This window comes from Salmo salar, chromosome 06 (genome assembly GCF_965601325.2).
Source record: "Salmo salar chromosome 06, fSalSal1, whole genome shotgun sequence".
Lineage (NCBI taxonomy): Eukaryota > Metazoa > Chordata > Actinopteri > Salmoniformes > Salmonidae > Salmo > Salmo salar.
In genome coordinates, this window is record NC_138296.1 from 10,623,093 (window position 1) to 10,643,731 (window position 20,639).

General features: G+C 44.0%; 1 protein-coding gene across 3 annotated transcripts in view; it reads left to right on the forward strand.

Annotated features, from left to right (window-relative positions):
* Positions 1–4,972: 4,972 nt before the first annotated feature.
* LOC106601980 (epsin-3) overlaps positions 4,973–20,639 on the forward strand; it is a 63,384-nt gene continuing 47,717 nt past the window's right edge. For 2 of the 3 annotated variants that reach the window (XM_082976310.1, XM_082976312.1), the window contains exons 1-6: positions 4,973–5,327; positions 14,692–14,975; positions 16,936–17,094; positions 17,346–17,429; positions 17,596–17,709; positions 19,569–19,746. In XM_082976310.1, the coding sequence (XP_082832436.1) occupies positions 14,907–14,975; positions 16,936–17,094; positions 17,346–17,429; positions 17,596–17,709; positions 19,569–19,746 (604 nt within the window). In that variant the 5' untranslated portion in view covers positions 4,973–5,327; positions 14,692–14,906. The remainder of the gene's footprint in view (positions 5,328–14,691; positions 14,976–16,935; positions 17,095–17,345; positions 17,430–17,595; positions 17,710–19,568; positions 19,747–20,639) is intronic. The other variant, XM_082976311.1, reaches the window with a different exon arrangement.

Genomic DNA, 20,639 nt, shown 5'->3' on the forward strand with positions numbered 1-20,639 from the left:
CAGAAAGGAATAAAGACAGGTCTCTGTTTTCAGAAAGGAATAAAGACAGGATTCTGTTTTCAGGAGGAATAAAGACAGGATTCTGTTTTCAGGAGGAATAAAGACGGGTCTCTGTTTTCAGAAAGGAATAAAGACAGGATTCTGTTTTCAGGAGGAATAAAGACAGGTCTCTGTTTTCAGAAGGAATAAAGACAGGATTCTGTTTTCAGGAGGAATAAAGACAGGATTCTGTTTTCAGGAGGAATAAAGACAGGAGTCTGTTTTCAGAAAGGAATAAAGACAGGATTCTGTTTTCAGGAGAAATAAAGACAGGATTCTGTTTTCAGGAGGAATAAAGACAGGAGTCTGTTTTCAGAAAGGAATAAAGACAGGTCTCTGTTTTCAGAAAGGAATAAAGACAGGTCTCTGTTTTCAGAAGGAATAAAGACAGGAGTCTGTTTTCAGGAGGAATAAAGACGGGTCTCTGTTTTCAGAAAGGAATAAAGACAGGAGTCTGTTTTCAGAAAGGAATAAAGACAGGTCTCTGTTTTCAGAAAGGAATAAAGACAGGTCTCTGTTTTCAGAAGGAATAAAGACAGGAGTCTGTTTTCAGGAGGAATAAAGACGGGTCTCTGTTTTCAGAAGGAATAAAGACAGGAGTCTGTTTTCAGGAGGAATAAAGACAGGAGTTTTTTTTCAGAAAGGAATAAAGACAGGAGTCTGTTTTCAGGAGGAATAAAGACAGGTGTCTGTTTTCAGGAGGAATAAAGACAGGAGTCTGTTTTCAGAAAGGAATAAAGACAGGAGTCTGTTTTCAGGAGGAATAAAGACAGGTGTCTGTTTTCAGGAGGACTAAAGACAGGAGTCTGTTTTCAGAAAGGAATAAAGACAGGAGTCTGTTTTCAGGAGGAATAAAGACAGGCTAGTGGCGGCGACCTGACAGAGAGGGATGGAGGCCTAGAGAGAAGAAATGAGGCAGGGGATACTGTGTCCTCAAAGAGCACCCTATTCTTATAAGGCTCTGGTCTAAAGTAGTGCACTATATAGGGAATAGGGTGCCATTGGGCTCTGGTCAAAAGTAGTGCACTATATAGGGAATAGGGTGCCATTTGGTACACAGTCTCTTTAAGTGGATTCTTTGTCACTTCAAGGCGGAGGGAGCAGGTATTTCCTGAATATCCTGATTCCTCTCCAACCATGGAGTCAGTCACAGGATCAGCAGACGTCCTATGTCCAACTGTATAGGAATGCTCTTTCACTTTGATTACAGTTGGGTACAGGTTCATCTCTGCTTTATTATTATTATGTGTGTGTTGTGTGTGTGTGTGTGTGTGTGTGTGTGTGTGTGTGTGTGTGTGTGTGTGTGTGTGTGTGTGTGTGTGTGTGTGTGTGTGTGTGTGTGTGTGTGTGTGTGTGTGTGTGTGTGTGTGTGTGTGTGTGAGAAATGGGGAAAGGGGGCATACCTAGTCAGTTGTACAACTGAATGCCTTCAACTGAAATGTGTCTTGCGCATTTAACCCAACCCTTCTGAATCAGAGAGGTGCGGGGGGCTGCCTTAATCGACATCCACGTTATTGGCACATGGGGAACAGTGGGTTAACTGCATTGCTCAGGGGCAGAATGACAGATTTTTACCTTGTCAGCTCGGGGATTTGATCCTTTCGGGGATTGGCCCAACGCTCTAACCACTAGGTTACCTGCCGCCCGTGTTTGTGTGTTCGTCATAAGCATTATCTATGTAGCCTACACACACACACACACACACACACACACACACACACACACACACACACACACACACACACACACACACACACACACACACACACACACACACAGAAGAGAATGTGTCCTTATTTTCTCTGAGAGAGAAACTGATTCAGAGGACAGGCTTGCACTGTATTATGCATAAAGACATGACATCACACAACATCCCATTAGTGGAGACAAGTCAAGAGCAAGAGAGCGTAGTGTGTGTGTGTGTGTGTGTGTGTGTGTGTGTGTGTGTGTGTGTGTGTGTGTGTGTGTGTGTGTGTGTGTGTGTGTGTGTGTGTGTGTGTGTGTGTGTGTGTGTGTGTGTGTGTGTGTGTGTGTGTGTGTGTGCATGGGGGAATCCATTTGGATCTCCACTCTGTCTTAATATGACCCTGAGAGAATGTCATTACTGTAAGTGCTGTGAGTCATCATCATCATCACCACCTTCATCGTCATTCCTATAATCATCATCACCACCTTCATCGTCATTCCTATAATCATCATCATCATCACCACCTTCATCGTCATTCCTACAATCATCATCATCATCATCATCATCACCACCTTCATCGTCATTCCTATAATCATCATCATCATCATCATCACCACCTTCATCGTCATTCCTATAATCATCATCATCATCATCATCACCACCTTCATCGTCATTCCTATAATCATCATCATCGTCATCATCATCATCATCACCACCTTCATCGTCATTCATATAGTCATCATCATCACCACCTTCATCTTCATTCCTATAGTCATCCTTGTCATCATCACCAGCTGCAGCATCACATAACTACAGTACATACAGTGTATTCGGAAAGTATTCAGACCCCTTGACTTTTTCCACATTTTGTTACGTTATTCTAATCTGTCAGCCTTATTCTAAAATGGATTAAAAATGCATTTTTTCCCTCATCAATGTACACACAATACCCCATAATGACATCACAATACCCCCATAATGACAAAGCAAAAACTGGTTTTTCGAAAAATTTTGCAAATGTATTAAAAAACAGAAATACCCAATTTACATAAGTATTCAGACCCTTTGCTATGAGTCTCGAAATTGAGCTCAGATGCATCCTGTTTCCATTGATCATCCTTGAGATGTTTCTACAACTTGATTGGAGTCCACCTGTGGCAAATGCAATTGATTGGACATGATTTGGAAAGGCACACACCTGTCTATATGTCCCACAGTTGACAGTGCATGTCAGAACATAAACCAAGCCATGAGGTCGATGGAATTGTGCGTAGAGCTCCGAGACAGGATTGTGTCGAGGCACAGATCTGGGGAAGGGTACCAAAAATGTCTGAAGCGTTGAAGGTCCCCAAGAACACAGTGGCCTCCATCATTCTTAAATGGAAGAAGTTTGGAACCACCAAGCTGGCCCCTCGGCCAAACTGAGCAATCGGGGAAGAAGGGCCTTGGTCAGGGAGGTGACCAAGAACCCGATGGTCACTCTGACAGACCTCCAGAGCTCCTCTGTGGAGATGGGAGAACCTTCTAGAAGGACAACCATCTCTGCAGCAGTCCATCAATCAGGCCTTTATGTTAGAGTGGCCAGATGGAAGCCACTCCTCAGTGAAAGGCACATGACAGGCTGCTTGGAGTTTGCCAAAAGGCACCTAAAGACTCAGACCATGAGAAACAAGATTCTCTGGTCTGATGAAACCAAGATTGAACTCTTTGGCCTGAATGCCATCCCTACAGTGAAGCATGGTGATGGCAGCATCATGCTGTGGGGATGTTTTTCAGCGGCAAGGACTGGGAGACTAGTCAGGATCGGGCAAAGACGAATGGAGCAAAGTACAGAGAGATTCTTGATGAAAACCTTCTCCAGAGCACTCAGGACCTCAGACTGGGGAGAAGGTTCAACTTCCAACAGGACAATGACCCTAAGCACACAGCCAAGACAACACAGGAGTGGCTTCAGGACAAGTCTCTGAATATCCTTGAGTGGCCCAGCCAGAGCCCGGACTTGAACCTGATCGAACATCTCTGGGGAGAACTGAAAGTAGCTGTGTAGCAACACTCCCCATCGAACCTGACAGAGCTCGAGAGCATCTGCAGAGAAGAATGAGAGAAACTCCCCAAATACAGGTGTGCCATGCTGGTAGCATCATACCCAAGAAGACTCAAGGCTGTAATCACTGCCAAAGGTGCTTCAACAAAGTACTGAGTAAAGGGTCTGAATACTTATGTAAATGCAATTTTTCTGTGTTTTATTTTTTATACATTTCAACACATTTCTAAAAAACGTTTTTTGCTTTGTCATTATGAGGTATTGTGTGAGGATTAATGAGTGAGGGAAAAAAAACATTTTAATCCATTGTAGAATAAGGCTGTAACATAACAAAATGTGGAAAAGGTCAAGGGGTCTGATTACATTACGAATGCACTGTATATATGGCCTATGTCAATTAGGTTTTCTCTCCGTCTATCTCTCTATAATCTGTCATAGATACTCACTCTCCATCTATCTCTCTATAATCTGTCATAGATCCTGACACTCCATCTATCTCTCTATAATCTGTCATAGATCCTGACACTCCATCTATCTCTCTGTAATCTGTCATAGATCCTGACACTCCATCTATCTCTCTATAATCTGTCATAGATCCTGACACTCCATCTATCTCTCTATAATCTGTCATAGATCCTGACACTCCATCTATCTCTCTATAATCTGTCATAGACACTGACTCTCCATCTAGCTCTCTATAATCTGTCATAGATACTGACTCTCCATCTAACGCTCTATAATCTGTCATAGATACTGACTCTCCATGTAAATCTCACCCGCCAATAAACAGTGCAGTAACACACCAGTATATATCTGTATGATGAGAAATGAAGGACCATTTGTTAAAGTACTCCCCAAACAGACTAAGAGCTGTGTCTGACACCCTGTATGTGAAAGTGTCCCCACAACACTGGTCTGTGACAGGTCATTTGGCCTCTGACTGGAGAGAATGTCTTTATTCTTTTGGAACTTTTGTGAGTGTACTGTATACTGTAAATGAATTATTGTTTATTTCACTTTTGTTTATTATCTATTTTACTTGCTTTGGCAATGTAAACATATATTCCCATGCCAATAAAGCCCCTTAAATTGAAAAATAAATTGGATTGCGAGAGAGAGAGAATGAAGTTGCTTACCACCCGGGATACAGCGGGTTAAAGCCTGACTCCGCAGGCACAACGCACCCCTCCCTATTCTACCTCTCTCTCCCTCTGTCGTTCCATTTTACTGTGTGTGCTCAGGGGGTTTCTTTACCATCTGCGAGCACCGCGCTCATGTGTTTGTGTGTTCAGTCTTATGCACACACAATAAACTTTTCTACCGGACACCAGATAGAATTTCAAAGACACCTGCACCGAAATCAATAATATTCGGAACATTTATTCCGAACATAATCCTGAACTGCTCTGGAGATCTTTTTTCGTTTGTGGCTTTTAGTACCCTTTTCAACGATATGTGTTTCATTCGAAACGGGATCTCGGAAACATGTTGAGGAGAGGAGGTATTTCTTTTGAAAGGTTCCCGAAGTTGGGACGCCAATGACGCGCGATGCAAGAGGTAAGAAGGAAAGGGGTTTCGGGAAACTGCCCAGTGGTTTGGTAGACATGATTTTCGGTTTGTTTGAGCGGTTCGTTTGGTCGGTTTAGTATTTATCTATTAGCACCGATAGCTGAGTCACTGTTGTGCTCTGTGCCTGCCTGGTTGGGCTCGCTGCTCTGTTCTGCCCTACTGTTTTGGGAAACCGGGCCCTGCCCTGTCCTATCTGACGCAATGTGCTGCATGATGTGGGTTCATTGCCCCATTTTATACCTAAACACGGAGGGCGAAACTGATACCTTGGACAGGGCAATTAATCTAGGATATAGCTACAAGCTTGTTAAAACGGTAGACCCAGGTGCTAGGTTGGGCAGACACTTGTCGACAGTAAGGATAGCAGAACATGAACAAGAAAACTCCCCGATTGCTTAAATCTGACACACCTATGATGTTAAGTGATGAAGGCTATTGTAGGCATGTGGCCGATAGCCTACTCATTCGTTACAATGTAACAAACTTCAGCAAGGTCTCTGAAGATTCTTTACAACGTAGCCAATTCTGAAATCAATCCAGAGATGGACTATTGTCAGACATGATTTGTGGGCCTCTTTCTAAGGTTTTAAACATTCAAATGAAACCATGATTCCACCTACATTACACAGTCTCATGTAGGTCTACCTGTCCAGCATTAGGCTACATAAACTCACGTAGGTCTACCTGTGTCCAACCCAGGGATGTACAGGTCCCTACCCACCAGTGCTGTCTACACTTGCAGGCCTTTGATCCTACATCAAGAATAGGCCTATAACACGTCTTCATGCTTAGTCATACATCATTTATAACTTGTACTGTACTTGTGCTCATGCAGGGTGGGAGGTCTGTTTAATCAAGGGCTAGGTCATGGTCTCTCAGTTGTATGAGGCAATCATTATGTCCTCTTAGAGACAACACATATTAAAGGGGAAATCTGCCGTTGCTACATCAGACTTAGAAATGAATAATATGTATCCATTGATTATTGAAGAATATAACTTATAACTTCCTCAGGAGCTTAGTTCAACTGTCGTACCCCATCACAACCCAAAATATAAACTGGTTTTACTCCAATTTATGTAAACAAAGTAAACGTAAACAAACACCGTGTAGCCTCAAAACACGGTTAAAACTATCATTTTATCACGGATGGTCAGTCTTTGCATCCATAGCTCTGTCTATGAATATGAGATTGGTTAAATTTCTCCAGCCCCATCCCTCAGGTTTTTACAGAAACAGTGACGAGGGCTACACTTTGTTATTGTTTCAACTACGGATTGCCCCTTTAAGTATGCTCTTATATTTGTTTTGTATTGATGAGTTTGTCTTTAGGGTCGGAGTGGAGTGTTGGTTTGTCAGACCAGCCCTGTTTGTCTGTGAGTATATATGAAGTGTGTTGGTGTGTTGGTGTGTGTGTGTGAGAGCTGCCCAGTGCCCACTGTTTCTCTTTGACCCACTGACTGAATGAAAGAAGGAGCTGGTACCGTGTAGGCATGTCAAGGTGGATATACTGTTAGGTACACAGGGTGTAGTTCTATCCTCAAGCCTGCATTATGGATGGAGTGAGGAAAGAGAAAGGAAATAGAACCAATTCCTGATTTAGATAGAAAACAGAGGCCTAGTTAGCCTGAGTGTTACAGCTAGGACCTAGCCTGAGTGTTACAGCTAGGACCTAGCCTGAGTGTTACAGCTAGGACCTAGCCTGAGTGTCACAGCTAGGACCTAGTCTGAGTGTTACAGCTAGGACCTAGCCTGAGTGTTACAGCTAGGACCTAGCCTGAGTGTTACAGCTAGGACCTAGCCTGAGTGTTACAGCTAGGACCTAGCCTGAGTGTTACAGCTAGGTCCTAGCCTGACTGTTACAGCAGCTAGGACCTAGCCTGAGTGTTACAGCAGCTAGGACCTAGCCTGAGTGTTACAGCAGCTAGGACCTAGCCTGAGTGTTACAGCAGCTAGGACCTAGCCTGAGTGTTACAGCAGCTAGGACCTAGCCTGAGTGTTACAGCAGCTAGGACCTAGCCTGAGTGTTACAGCAGCTAGGACCTAGCCTGAATGTTACTCCAGCTAGGACCTAGCCTGACCTGGGACCAGTCTATAGAAGGAGACGACAGACCTGGGACCAGGCTATAGAAGGAGACGACAGACCTGGGACCAGGCTATAGAAGGAGACAACAGATCTGGGACCAGGCTATAGAAGGAGACAACAGATCTGGGACCAGGCTATAGAAGGAGAAAACAGATCTGGGACCAGGCTATAGAAGGAGACAACAGATCTGGGACCAGGCTATAGAAGGAGAAAACAGATCTGGGACCAGGCTATAGAAGGAGACAACAGACCTGGGACCAGGCTATAGAAGGAGAAAATAGATCTGGGACCAGGCTATAGGATGAGCCAACAGATCTGGGACCAGGCTATAGAAGGAGAAAACAGATCTGGGACCAGGCTATAGAAGGAGACAACAGATCTGGGACCAGGCTATAGAAGGAGACAACAGATCTGGGACCAGGCTATAGAAGGAGAAAACAGATCTGGGACCAGGCTATAGAAGGAGAAAACAGATCTGGGACCAGGCTAGGTCCTAGCTGCAGAATAATTTAATTAACTACAGGATAATATCTTCTCTAGGGCCAGTGGGACGATTTCGTCCCACCTACGTAACAGCCAGTGGAATCCCGTGGCGCGTTATTCAAATACCTTAGAAATGCTATTACTTCAATTTCTCAAACATATGACTATTTTACACCATTTTAAAGACAAGACTCTCGTTGATCTAACCACACTGTCCGATTTCAAAAAGGCTTTACAACGAAAGCAAAACATTAGATTATGTCAGCAGAGTACCCAGCCAGAAATAATCAGACACCCATTTTTCAAGCTAGCATATAATGTCACATAAACCCAAACCACAGCTAAATGCAGCACTAACCTTTGATGATCTTCATCAGATGACACTTCTAGGACATTATGTTTTACAATACATGCATGTTTTGTTCAATCAAGTTCATATTTATATAAAAAAACAGCTTTTTACATTAGCATGTGACGTTCAGAACTAGCATACCCCCCGCAAACTTCCGGTGAATTTACTAAATTACTCACGATAAACGTTCACAAAAAACATAACAATTATTTTAAGAATTATAGATACAGAACTCCTCTATGCACTCGCTATGTCCGATTTTAAAATAGCTTTTCGGTGAAAGCACATTTTGCAATATTCTAAGTAGATAGCCCGGCATCACAGGGCTAGCTATTTAGACACCCAACAAGTTTAGCCCTCACCAAAGTCAGATTTACTATAAGAAAAATGTTATTACCTTTGCTGTTCTTCGTCAGAATGCACTCCCAGGACTTCTACTTCAATAACAAATGTTGGTTTGGTTCAAAATAATCAATAGTTATATCCAAATAGCGGCGTTTTGTTCGTGTGTTCAAGACACTATCCGAAAGGGTAAAGAATATTCCATTACCGTACTTCGAAGCATGTCAACCGCTGTTTAAAATCAATTTTTATGCAATTTTTCTCGTAAAAAAGCCATAATATTCCAACCGGGAAATCGTGTTTTAGTACAAAGAGAGAGAAAATAAAAACATGGTGTCGCCCCGTGCACGCGCCTCAGTCTCATAGTACTCTGATAGACCACTTACCAAAGGCGCTAATGTTTTTCAGCCAGGGGCTGGAATTACATCATTCAGCTTTTTCCCGGGTTCTGAGAGCCTATGGGAGCCGTAGGAAGTGTCACGTTACAGCAAAGATCCTAAGTTTTCAATAAACAGAGCCAAGAAGCCCAAGGAATGGTCAGAGAGGGTACTTCCTGTACAGAATCTTCTCAGGTTTTTGCCTGCCATATGAGTTCTGTTATACTCACAGACACCATTCAAACAGTTTTAGAAACTTTAGGGTGTTTTCTATCCAAAGCCAATAATTATATGCATATTCTAGTTTCTGGGCAGTAGTAATAACCAGATTAAATCGGGTAAGTTTTTTATCCGGCCGTGTAAATACTGCCCCCTAGCCCTAACAGGATATTATAGTTTTTTTTTTGTGAAGTAGGGGATTGATCACTATGGACCAATGGAATGATGACCTTTAGGTTGTGATGCGCGCACACACACACACACACACACACACACACACACACACACACACACACACACACACACACACACACACACACACACACACACACACACACACACACACACACATACACCCTCCATCTATTCCCAACTCCACTCTCTCCTGCAGGGCACAGGGTTCTCTAACATGAGCATTTTTATAGCTATTTCCTGTACAGACTCCAACACAGGAATGCCAGGAATACATCAGTGTTGTCCCAGGGCCAGTAGATGGTAGAGGGAGGAAATGAAGCCAAATACAATGCATACGTAGCTAGGAGCTGAACATTGAACTGGCCTGGTGACTGAGGCCTTGTACAGAAAGTCCCCTATCCCCTATAGGCCCTTGTCAAAACGACCCCTATCCCCTATAGGCCCTTGCCAAAACGACCCCTATCCCCTATAGGCCCTTGTCAAAACGACCCCTATCCCTATAGGCCCTTGTCAAAACGACCCCTATCCCCTATAGGCCCTTGCCAAAATGACCCCTATCCCCTATAGGCCCTTGTCAAAACGACCCCTATCCCCTATAGGCCCTTGTCAAAACGACCCCTATCCCTATAGGCCCTTGTCAAAATGACCCCTATCCCCTATAGGCCCTTGTCAAAACGACCCCTATCCCCTATAGGCCCTTGTCAAAACGACCCCTATCCCTATAGGCCCTTGTCAAAATGACCCCTATCCCCTATAGGCCCTTGTCAAAACGACCCCTATCCCCTATAGGCCCTTGTCAAAACGACCCCTGGTAGTGGGATACTTGACTTGTGGAGATCTGAAGTCAGTGTGAATCCTATGGGGAAGGTTCCATCTAACTAATATTTTTTTATTTTATTTATTTAACTAGGCAAGTCAGTTAAGAACACATTTTTATTTACAATGACGGCCTAGGAACAGTGGGTTAACTGCCTTGTTCAGGGGCAGAACGACAGATTTTTACCTTGTCAGCTTGGGGATTTGATCTAGCAACCTTTCGGTTACTAACCACTAGGCTACTTGCCACCCCTAATATAAGAGGTCAAGAAGTATGGGTTGTTTCTGGCCTGGATGTGTAAGGACCACTGGAGATAGTGGTAGTGGGGTTGTTTCTGGCCTGGATGTGTAAGGACCACTGGAGATAGTGGTAGTGGTCATCTGACCGTACAGGAAGCATCCATGGCTGTTTTCATCAGACACCAGTCTATTTTCAACCAGGACTATGACACTGATGTTACTGTACAGTTGTAGCCATATGGCCCTATATCACAGCAATGGAGGCTAGGTACACCTACTGAGTCATGATCTTATTCTAGTCAGTTACCTGTAATCTCTCTCCCAACACTTGTGACATTAGCAGGCCGGAGGCCAGCGTTCACATGAAAAGAGTTACTTGACATTCTACTGAATAATTGTTAATGTCAATGTACCTGTTGTCTTAATTGTTGATCATTTTGTCATCTATGTATTGGTGAATAGACTTGTTTTATCTAGGTAACATTTTACATGAAGGTGGACTTTATAAATTATTTATAAGGGGTTTATTAGGGGGTTTATTAGGGGGTTTATTAAGGTTTATTAGGGTTTATTAGTAGTAAATATCTATAATCTATATACCAGTCTTGTCAAAAACCAGGTTTTGCAACGAAGCACTTCTTTTCTCTGGGACTTTGGTAATGCGGCCAGATTATTAAATCACATTTTCAATACATTCAAGAGGGCTTCAGCTGGATCGATACATTCAAGAGGGCTTCAGCTGGATCGATACATTCAAGAGGGCTTCAGCTGGATCGATACATTCAAGAGGGCTTCAGCTGGATCGATACATTCAAGAGGGCTTCAGCTGGATCAATACAAGTCAATAGCACTGCTTCTAAAACACACCATTTACACTACATGACTAACAGTATGTGGACACCTGCTCGTCGAACATCTCATCCCAAAATCATGGGCATTAATATGAAGTTGTTCCCCACTTTGCTGCTATAACAGCCTCAACTCTTCTGGGAAGGCTTTCCTCTAGATGTTGGAACATTTCTGCGGGGACTTGCTTCCATTCAGCCACAAGAGCATTAGTGGGGCACTGATGTTGGGCGATTAAGCCTGATCTCGACAAACCATTTCTGCATGGACCTCACTTTGTGCACGGGGGCATTGTTACGCTGAAACAAGAAAGGGCCTTCCCCAACTGTTGACGGCGTCCTAGGATGTCAACTGAAGAGTCACTGACCTCTTCAGTATGGGCCGGGCTGTTTGTCTATGGAGATTGCGTGGCGTTGTGCTCAATTTTATACACCTGTCAGCAACGGGTGTGGATGTTATAGCCGAATCCACGAATTTGAAGGGGTGTCCACATACTTTTGTATATATAGTGTACCATTCACTAATTAACCAGCCTTCAATCCTAAAGCCTCTAGAAGTTTCAGACATGGAGATGTACGGCCAGGTCAACTTCTGACTGAGTTCGAGGATAGATCCTCAGTCTGCTTGCTCTTAACACTTTGTTTAATAGGTACTGCTGAATTATGAGAGGAAAGTTACTGGCATGATGGTGGTGTTTTGGCTGACTCAGGGCCCTGGCAGCATGCTGGTAACATTAAGTAGTTTGTTGTAGTCCAGTCCAGACCTGGGCTGACTCAGGGCCATGGCAGCATGCTGGTAACATTAAGTAGTTTGTTGTAGTCCAGTCCAGACCTGGGCTGACTCAGGGCCCTGGCAGCATGCTGGTAACATTAAGTAGTTTGTTGTAGTCCAGTCCAGACCTGGGCTGACTCAGGGCCCTGGCAGCATGCTGGTAACATTAAGTAGTTTGTTGTAGTCCAGTCCAGACCTGGGCTGACTCAGGGCCATGGCAGCATGCTGGTAACATTAAGTAGTTTGTTGTAGTCCAGTCCAGACCTGGGCTGACTCAGGGCCCTGGCAGCATGCTGGTAACATTAAGTAGTTTGTTGTAGTCCAGTCCAGACCTGGGCTGACTCAGGGCCCTGGCAGCATGCTGGTAACATTAAGTAGTTTGTTGTAGTCCAGTCCAGACCTGGGCTGACTCAGGGCCCTGGCAGCATGCTGGTAACATTAAGTAGTTTGTTGTAGTCCAGTCCAGACCTGGGCTGACTCAGGGCCCTGGCAGCATGCTGGTAACATTAAGTAGTTTGTTGTAGTCCAGTCCAGACCTGGGCTGACTCAGGGCCCTGGCAGCATGCTGGTAACATTAAGTAGTTTGTTGTAGTCCAGTCCAGACCTGGGCTGACTCAGGGCCCTGGCAGCATGCTGGTACACATTAAGTAGTTTGTTGTAGTCCAGTCCAGACCTGTTCTGTTCTGTTGTTGTACTATTCTATACCTGTTGTTTCTTCTAAAAGACTGGACACAGAAGAGAGTGCATAATGTTTTACCAGAGTGTATGTAGTTAGTCACATCACTTTTCGTGGGGTGCTGCTGGGATGAAACAATCTTGTAATAGGAAAATAGTCCCGCACAATGAATTTCTCCAACATGTATGATTATAAGTTGACAACGTTTGTATCCTATAAGGATCTTGGTCAGGTCTGGGACAGGTGTGTGTTAGAGTGTGCAGACAGGTGGGCCTTATACTTTCTTATTACAGTAGTGTAACAGGTAAATCCACAGCCGTTTCCTGTTACAGTAGTGTAACAGGTTTGTCCGTAGCTGTTTAGTAACTCTCACCTTAGGTGCCCAAGCCACTTTTCTGCTCTGCTGCCATGGTGATGATGGAATCCTGTTAGAAAAACAAGCAGGGGGTGGGCTCCTCCCTGTCTGTTGTGATAACAAAACTTTCAAAGAAGAAAATTCCTATGACTACAGACTAAAAAGAATCAGTTAGAGCCCGTCCCAAATGGCACCCTATTCCCTATATAGTGCACTACCAAAAGTACTACCAAAAGTAGTGCACTATATAGGGAATAGGGTGTCATTTGGGATGGGCCCTAACTGATTCTTTTTTTTGGTCAAAAGTAGTGCACTATATAGGGAATAGTGTGCCATTTGGGATGGGCACTAACTGATTATTTTTAGTCAAAAGTAGTGCACTATATAGGGAATATGGTGCCATTTGGGATGGGCCCTAACTGGTTATTTTTACACCCTCAAAATGAAAGCAAAAGCTTTGACGAAGGCTGTAAGCTTGACAAACAAGTGATACTGACAATGGCAGTGTGTAGGATTTTATTATCTAGGGATGCATCCCAAAATGCACACTATCCCCTATATGTCCCCTTATAGACTCTGGTCAAAAGTAGTGTGCTATAAAGGGCTGTGTCCTTACGGTTAAGTCCCCCTCCTCAAAACTAATATTTGTATTCCTGTAAAAAAAAAGAAACGTCCTTTTGTCCTTGATGATTGTGAAATGGCTGACTGGACAGAGAGGGATGGTAGATCGTCTATAGTCAGCTCTCTGTGTGTGGTCATGTCCCACTATGTCTCTCTCTTTCTCTCTGAAATGGCTGACTGGACAGAGAGGGATGGTAGATCGTCTATAGTCAGCTCTCTGTGTGTGGTCATGTCCCACTATGTCTCTCTCTTTCTCTCTGAAATGGCTGACTGGACAGAGAGGGATGGTAGATCGTCTATAGTCAGCTCTCTGTGTGTGGTCATGTCCCACTATGTCTCTCTCTTTCTCTCTGAAATGGCTGACTGGACAGAGAGGGATGGTAGATCGTCTATAGTCAGCTCTCTGTGTGTGGTCATGTCCCACTATGTCTCTCTCTTTCTCTCTGAAATGGCTGACTGGACAGAGAGGGATGGTAGATCGTCTATAGTCAGCTCTCTGTGTGTGGTCATGTCCCACTATGTCTCTCTCTTTCTCTCTGAAATGGCTGACTGGACAGAGAGGGATGGTAGATCGTCTATAGTCAGCTCTCTGTGTGTGGTCATGTCCCACCATGTCTCTCTCTCTCTGAAATGGCTGACTGGACAGAGAGGGATGGTAGATCGTCTATAGTCAGCTCTCTGTGTGTGGTCATGTCCCACTATGTCTCTCTCTTTCTCTTTCTCTCTTTCTCTTCTCACCCCAAAAGGCACCCTATTCCCTAGTACACTACTTAGTGCACCACTTCTACCCAATGGGTCCTGGTCTAAAGTAGTGCACTATATAGGGAATAGGGTGCCATTTGGGCCCTGATCTAATGGGGTGCAGTATATAGGGAATAGGGTGCATTAGGGACACAGCCCTGGTCTATTGGTCACTGATATTACAGTGTGCATCTGTATGTCAGTCAAACTGTGATGTTCTCTTCCTGACCAGGAACACACACTCTGGGCGTCACTGAACTCATCTAGAGGACCACATCTCATCTCCTCCCCCATCTTAACTCTACTGACCCCCCCCACCTCCCTCCTCCAACCCAGTATAAGACTCCCCCATCTTAACTCTACCTGTGAGAAGAAAGCTAGTGGGCGGGCCCACTGTACGATTCCATTACCTACTTCTTAACACCTGTGAAACACTGACCAATCACCATGCAGACATCATCTCTCCGCCGCCAGGTGAAGAACATGGTCAACCAATACTCAGAGGCAGAGATCAAGGTTTGTTGTTGTGATTGTTGTTGTTGCTATTTAACATTTGTATGGTTACCTACAGTTGAAGTCGGAAGTTTACATACACCTTAGCCAAATACATTTAAACTCAGTTTTTTACAATTCCTGACATTTAATCCTAGTAAAAATTCCCTGTCTTAGGTCAGTTAGGATCACCACTTTATTTTAAGAGAATGTGAAATGTCAGAATAATAGTAGAGTGATTTATTTCAGCTTTTATTTCTTTCATCACATTCCCAGTGGGTCAGAAGTTTACATACACTCAATTAGTATTTGGTAGCATTGCCTTTAATTAGTTTAACCTGGGTCAAACGTTTAGGGTAGCCTTCCACAAGCTTCCCACAATAAGTTGGGTGAATTTTGGCCCATTCCTCCTGACAGAGCTGGTATAACTGAGTCAGGTTTGTAGGCCTCCTTGCTCACACTCACTTTTTCAGTTCTGCCCAAAATGTCCTATAGGATTGAGGTCAGGGCTCGGTGATGGCCACTCCAATACCTTGACTTTGTTGTCCTTAAGCCATTTTGCCACAACTTTGGAAGTATGCTTGGGGTCATTGTCCATTTGGAAGACCCATTTGCGACCAAGCTTTAACTTCCTGACTGATGTCTTGAGATGTTGCTTCAATATATCTACATCATTTTCCGTCCTCATGATGACATCTATTTTGTGAAGTGCACCAGTCCCTCCTGCAGCAAAACACTCCCACAACATGATGCTGCCCCCCCCGGTGCTTCACAGTAGGGATGGTGTTCTTCGGCTTGCAAGCCTCCCACTTTTTCCTCCAAACATAACGATGGTCATTATGGCCAAACAGTTCTATTTTTGTTTCATCAGACCAGAGGACATTTCTCCAAAAAGTACGATCTTTGTCCCTATGTGCAGTTGCAAACCGTAGTCAGTTTTTCTTAATGGCGGATTTGGAGCAGTGGCTTCTTCCTTGCTGAGCGGCCTTTCAGGTTATGTTGATATAGGACTCGTTTTACTGTGGATATAGATACTTTGTACCTGTTTCCTCCAGCATCTTCACAAGGTCCTTTGCTGTTGTTCTGGGATTGATTTGCACTTTTCACACCAAAGTACGTTCATCTCTAGGAGACAGAACGCATCTCCTTCCTGAGCGGTATGACGGCTGCGTGGTCCCATGGTGTTTATACTTGTGTACTATTGTTTGTACAGATGAACGTGGTACCTTCAGGCGTTTGGAAATTGCTCCCAAGGATGAACCAGACTTGTGGAGGTCTACGATTTTTTTTCTGAGGTCTTGGCTGATTTCTTTAGATTTTCCAATGATGTCAAGCAAAGAGGCACCGAGTTTGAAAGTAGGCCTTGAAATACATCCACAGGTACACCTCCAATTGACTCAAATTATGTCAATTACCCTATCATAAGCTTCTAAAGCCATGACATAATTTTCTGACATTTTCCAAGCTGTTTAAAGGCACAGTCAACTTAGTGTATGTAAACTTCTGACCCACTGGAATTGTGATACAGGGAATTATAAGTGAAATAATCTGTCTGTAAACAATTGTTGGAAAAATTACTTATGTCATGCACAAAGTAGATGTCCTAACCGACTTGCCAAAACTATAGTTTGTTAACAAGAAATTGGTGGAGTTTTAATGACTCCAACATAAGTGTTTGTAAACTTCCAACTTCAACTGTATATATTGTAAAGCTTCTTTGGGTCTGAGGAAAGAGCCATCATATATCATTCTTATGTATTGAAGTTTATAATTTATCTTAGGCTGGGATTCAAACCGATGGTGCTTTGTTGGTGCTTTTAAAGGGAATGTTTCGGAGACGCCATTAACGGTGGATGCTGCATATGTCGACTCATTCAGAAATGACTTTTTAAATGGCGCATAGCTGACAAAATGAGATCGGATTGAATCCCGGCCTGAATTATATTTTTTCAAACTAAATATGTATTAATATTATTATATTAAGGTCCGCGAGGCGACCTCCAACGACCCGTGGGGCCCCCCCTCCTCTCTGATGTCAGAGATCGCTGACCTGACCTTCAACGTGGTGGCGTTCACTGAGGTCATGGGTATGATCTGGAAACGCCTCAACGACAGCGGCAAGAACTGGAGACACGTCTACAAGGTCAACATTCACCTGTTTGTTCTGGCTTTGGAAACTAACTGTTTTCTCTATGATATTTACAACATACAATTGTTAGTATTCCTTCATTCTTTAAATATCCTGTTCCTATGTATTTTGTAAATGTTTTATCATCATATTCTGTTTTTATTGTTTAACGCTGTGCCTTGTCTTTTTATCTACTGTTAGAGTTGTGCGGTGTCTGTTTGAAATGTGCTGTGTATAAGTGAAGTGGATTATTATTTTATTACTAGGCCCTGACACTACTCGACTACCTGATCAAAACGGGCTCGGAACGTGTGGCGCAGCAGTGCAGGGAGAACGTCTACACCATACAGGTTAGGTTGACGGTTCGAATCCCGAGTCTGTCGGGATAAATGTCTGGGAGTGCACTGAGCTGGCTACTGAATGGTTTCTTTCTCAGGGGGGTTGAAACCAAAAAAACTATCTGCAAAAAAAGTATTATAAAGTATACTTCCTCCTCTTTCTCCTCCTCCTCTCTAGACCCTACGGGACTTCCAGTTCACAGACAGGGATGGCAGGGACCAGGGGGTGAATGTTAGGGAGAAGGCCAAGCAGCTGGTGGCCCTGATGAGGGATGAGGAGAGGCTGAAACAGGTATGACATGGTACCTGTATTCTGTTGGTTTGGTTTTGTACAGTATGTGTGTCTGCTTCTCTTTGACATGAGACACATTATGCCTGGTCCTGGACTTCTGTTTGACATCAGACACATTATGCCTGGTCCTGGACTTCTGTTTGACATCAGACACATTATGCCTGGTCCTGGACTTCTGTTGGACATCAGACACATTATGCCTGGTCCTGGACTTCTGTTTGACACGAGACACATTATGCCTGGTCCTGGACTTCTGTTTGACATCAGACACATTATGCCTGGTCCTGGACTTCTGTTTGACATCAGACACATTATGCCTGGTCCTGGACTTCTGTTTGACACGAGACACATTATGCCTGGTCCTGGACTTCTGTTTGACATCAGACACATTATGCCTGGTCCTGGACTTCTGTTTGACATCAGACACATTATGCCTGGTCCTGGACTTCTGTTTGACATCAGACACATTATGCCTGGTCCTGGACTTCTGTTTGACATCAGACACATTATGCCTGGTCCTGGACTTCTGTTTGACATGAGACACATTATGCCTGGTCCTGGACTTCTGTTTGACATGAAAGGGTGTTTTCCCAGGCACATTATGCCTGGTCCTGGACTTCTGTTTGACATCAGACACATTATGCCTGGTCCTGGACTTCTGTTTGACATCAGACACATTATGCCTGGTCCTGGACTTCTGTTTGACATCAGACACATTATGCCTGGTCCTGGACTTCTGTTTGACATGAGACACATTATGCCTGGTCCTGGACTTCTGTTTGACATGAAAGGGTGTTTTCCCAGGCACATTATGCCTGGTCTTGGACTTCTGTTTGACACGAGACACATTATGCCTGGTCCTGGACTTCTGTTTGACATCAGACACATTATGCCTGGTCCTGGACTTCTGTTGGACATCAGACACATTATGCCTGGTCCTGGACTTCTGTTTGACATCAGACACATTATGCCTGGTCCTGGACTTCTGTTTGACATCAGACACATTATGCCTGGTCCTGGACTTCTGTTTGACATGAGACACATTATGCCTGGTACTGGACTTCTGTTGGACATCAGACACATTATGCCTGGTCCTGGACTTCTGTTTGACATCAGACACATTATGCCTGGTCCTGGACTTCTGTTTGACATCAGACACATTATGCCTGGTCCTGGACTTCTGTTTGACATGAGACACATTATGCCTGGTCCTGGACTTCTGTTTGACATCAGACACATTATGCCTGGTCCTGGACTTCTGTTTGACACGAGACACATTATGCCTGGTCCTGGACTTCTGTTTGACATCAGACACATTATGCCTGGTCCTGGACTTCTGTTTGACAAGAGACACATTATGCCTGGTCCTGGACTTCTGTTTGACATCAGACACATTATGCCTGGTCCTGGACTTCTGTTTGACATCAGACACATTATGCCTGGTCCTGGACTTCCGTTTGACATCAGACACATTATGCCTGGTCCTGGACTTCTGTTTGACATCAGACACATTATGCCTGGTCCTGGACTTCTGTTTGACATCAGACACATTATGCCTGGTCCTGGACTTCTGTTTGACATCAGACACATTATGCCTGGTCCTGGACTTCTGTTTGACATCAGACACATTATGCCTGGTCCTGGACTTCTGTTTGACATGAGACACATTATGCCTGGTCCTGGACTTCTGTTTGACATGAAAGGGTGTTTTTCCAGACACATTACACAATACAACCAGGACTTTTTAGTCCTGGTCTAGGCTTAATCTGTGTCCAGGAAACCGTCCTGGTATTGTCCCCTCGGTGATGAATAAAATCTCTATCTACAGTCTGTAAATAAGTAGCTATCTATTTGTCTAGGAGAGGACCCTGGCCCTGAAGACCAAGGAGAGGATGGCTGGAGCAGCCGCAGGGTCAGGGATGGGATCTGGTTCTCTACCTCCTCCCTACCCAGGCCGCCGTACCAGCCAGCCCAGCATGACTGCACTCTACGGGGATGACTTCAGCCGGTCCAGAGAGTCCCATTCCTCTTTCAATTGTGAGTAGTACCATGCAACTGGGAATATGCACACACACACCCACCCAATCGCGTTATTGGAAACAAAGGTGTAATGATTTCGTTAGGAGAAGTATCGGAGTCAGGCACAGGACACAGCGATGAGTGCAAACAAAAACGTATTTACTCAAAACCACAATAAAACTTCTCCCACAGCAAAAATACATGGTTGGGAGAAACACCTCCAACAACCATAAAACAGGAAACAATCGAACGAACAGTGTTGCATGCTAACACACAGCAGTACAACAACAACTTCCCACAAACGGACAGGTGAAACAGGGCTACCTAAGTATGACTCTCAATCAGCAACAACGATGTACAGCTGTTCCTGATTGAGAGCCATACCAGGCCAACACAAAGAAATACACAACATAGAAAACCATAGAAATACAAAACAAGAACATTACCCAAAAACCCCGGATCAGATAAATCAAACACCCCTCTTACATAAATACATATACCATTAAACCCCAAACCACATAAAACAAATACCCCCAGCCACGTCCTGACCAAACTACAATAAACAATAACCCCTTATACTGGTCAGGACGTGACAGAAGGCTATTCTGAGGTCGGGCCAGGTTGTGGCTAGATAAGTTTGAGTCGGGTCAGGGACAATTTTTTTTCATTTCAGCTAACCCAAATCCTTTTCCTAACCTTAACCTAATTATTCTAAAGCTTACTACACGGTCTATGGAGTTGCAATATCATTTTTTGTCACAAAAGGGGCGGCTCCTTGTAAATACGCTCAGGCATTCAACATATTTTCTTTAACTTCCTTAACATTGAGACGCCATATCATTCCTTCTGCAGCTGTGGGGGCAGTGTTGTCACTTGGTTCCTAGATCTGATCTATACAATATATAGGCTAT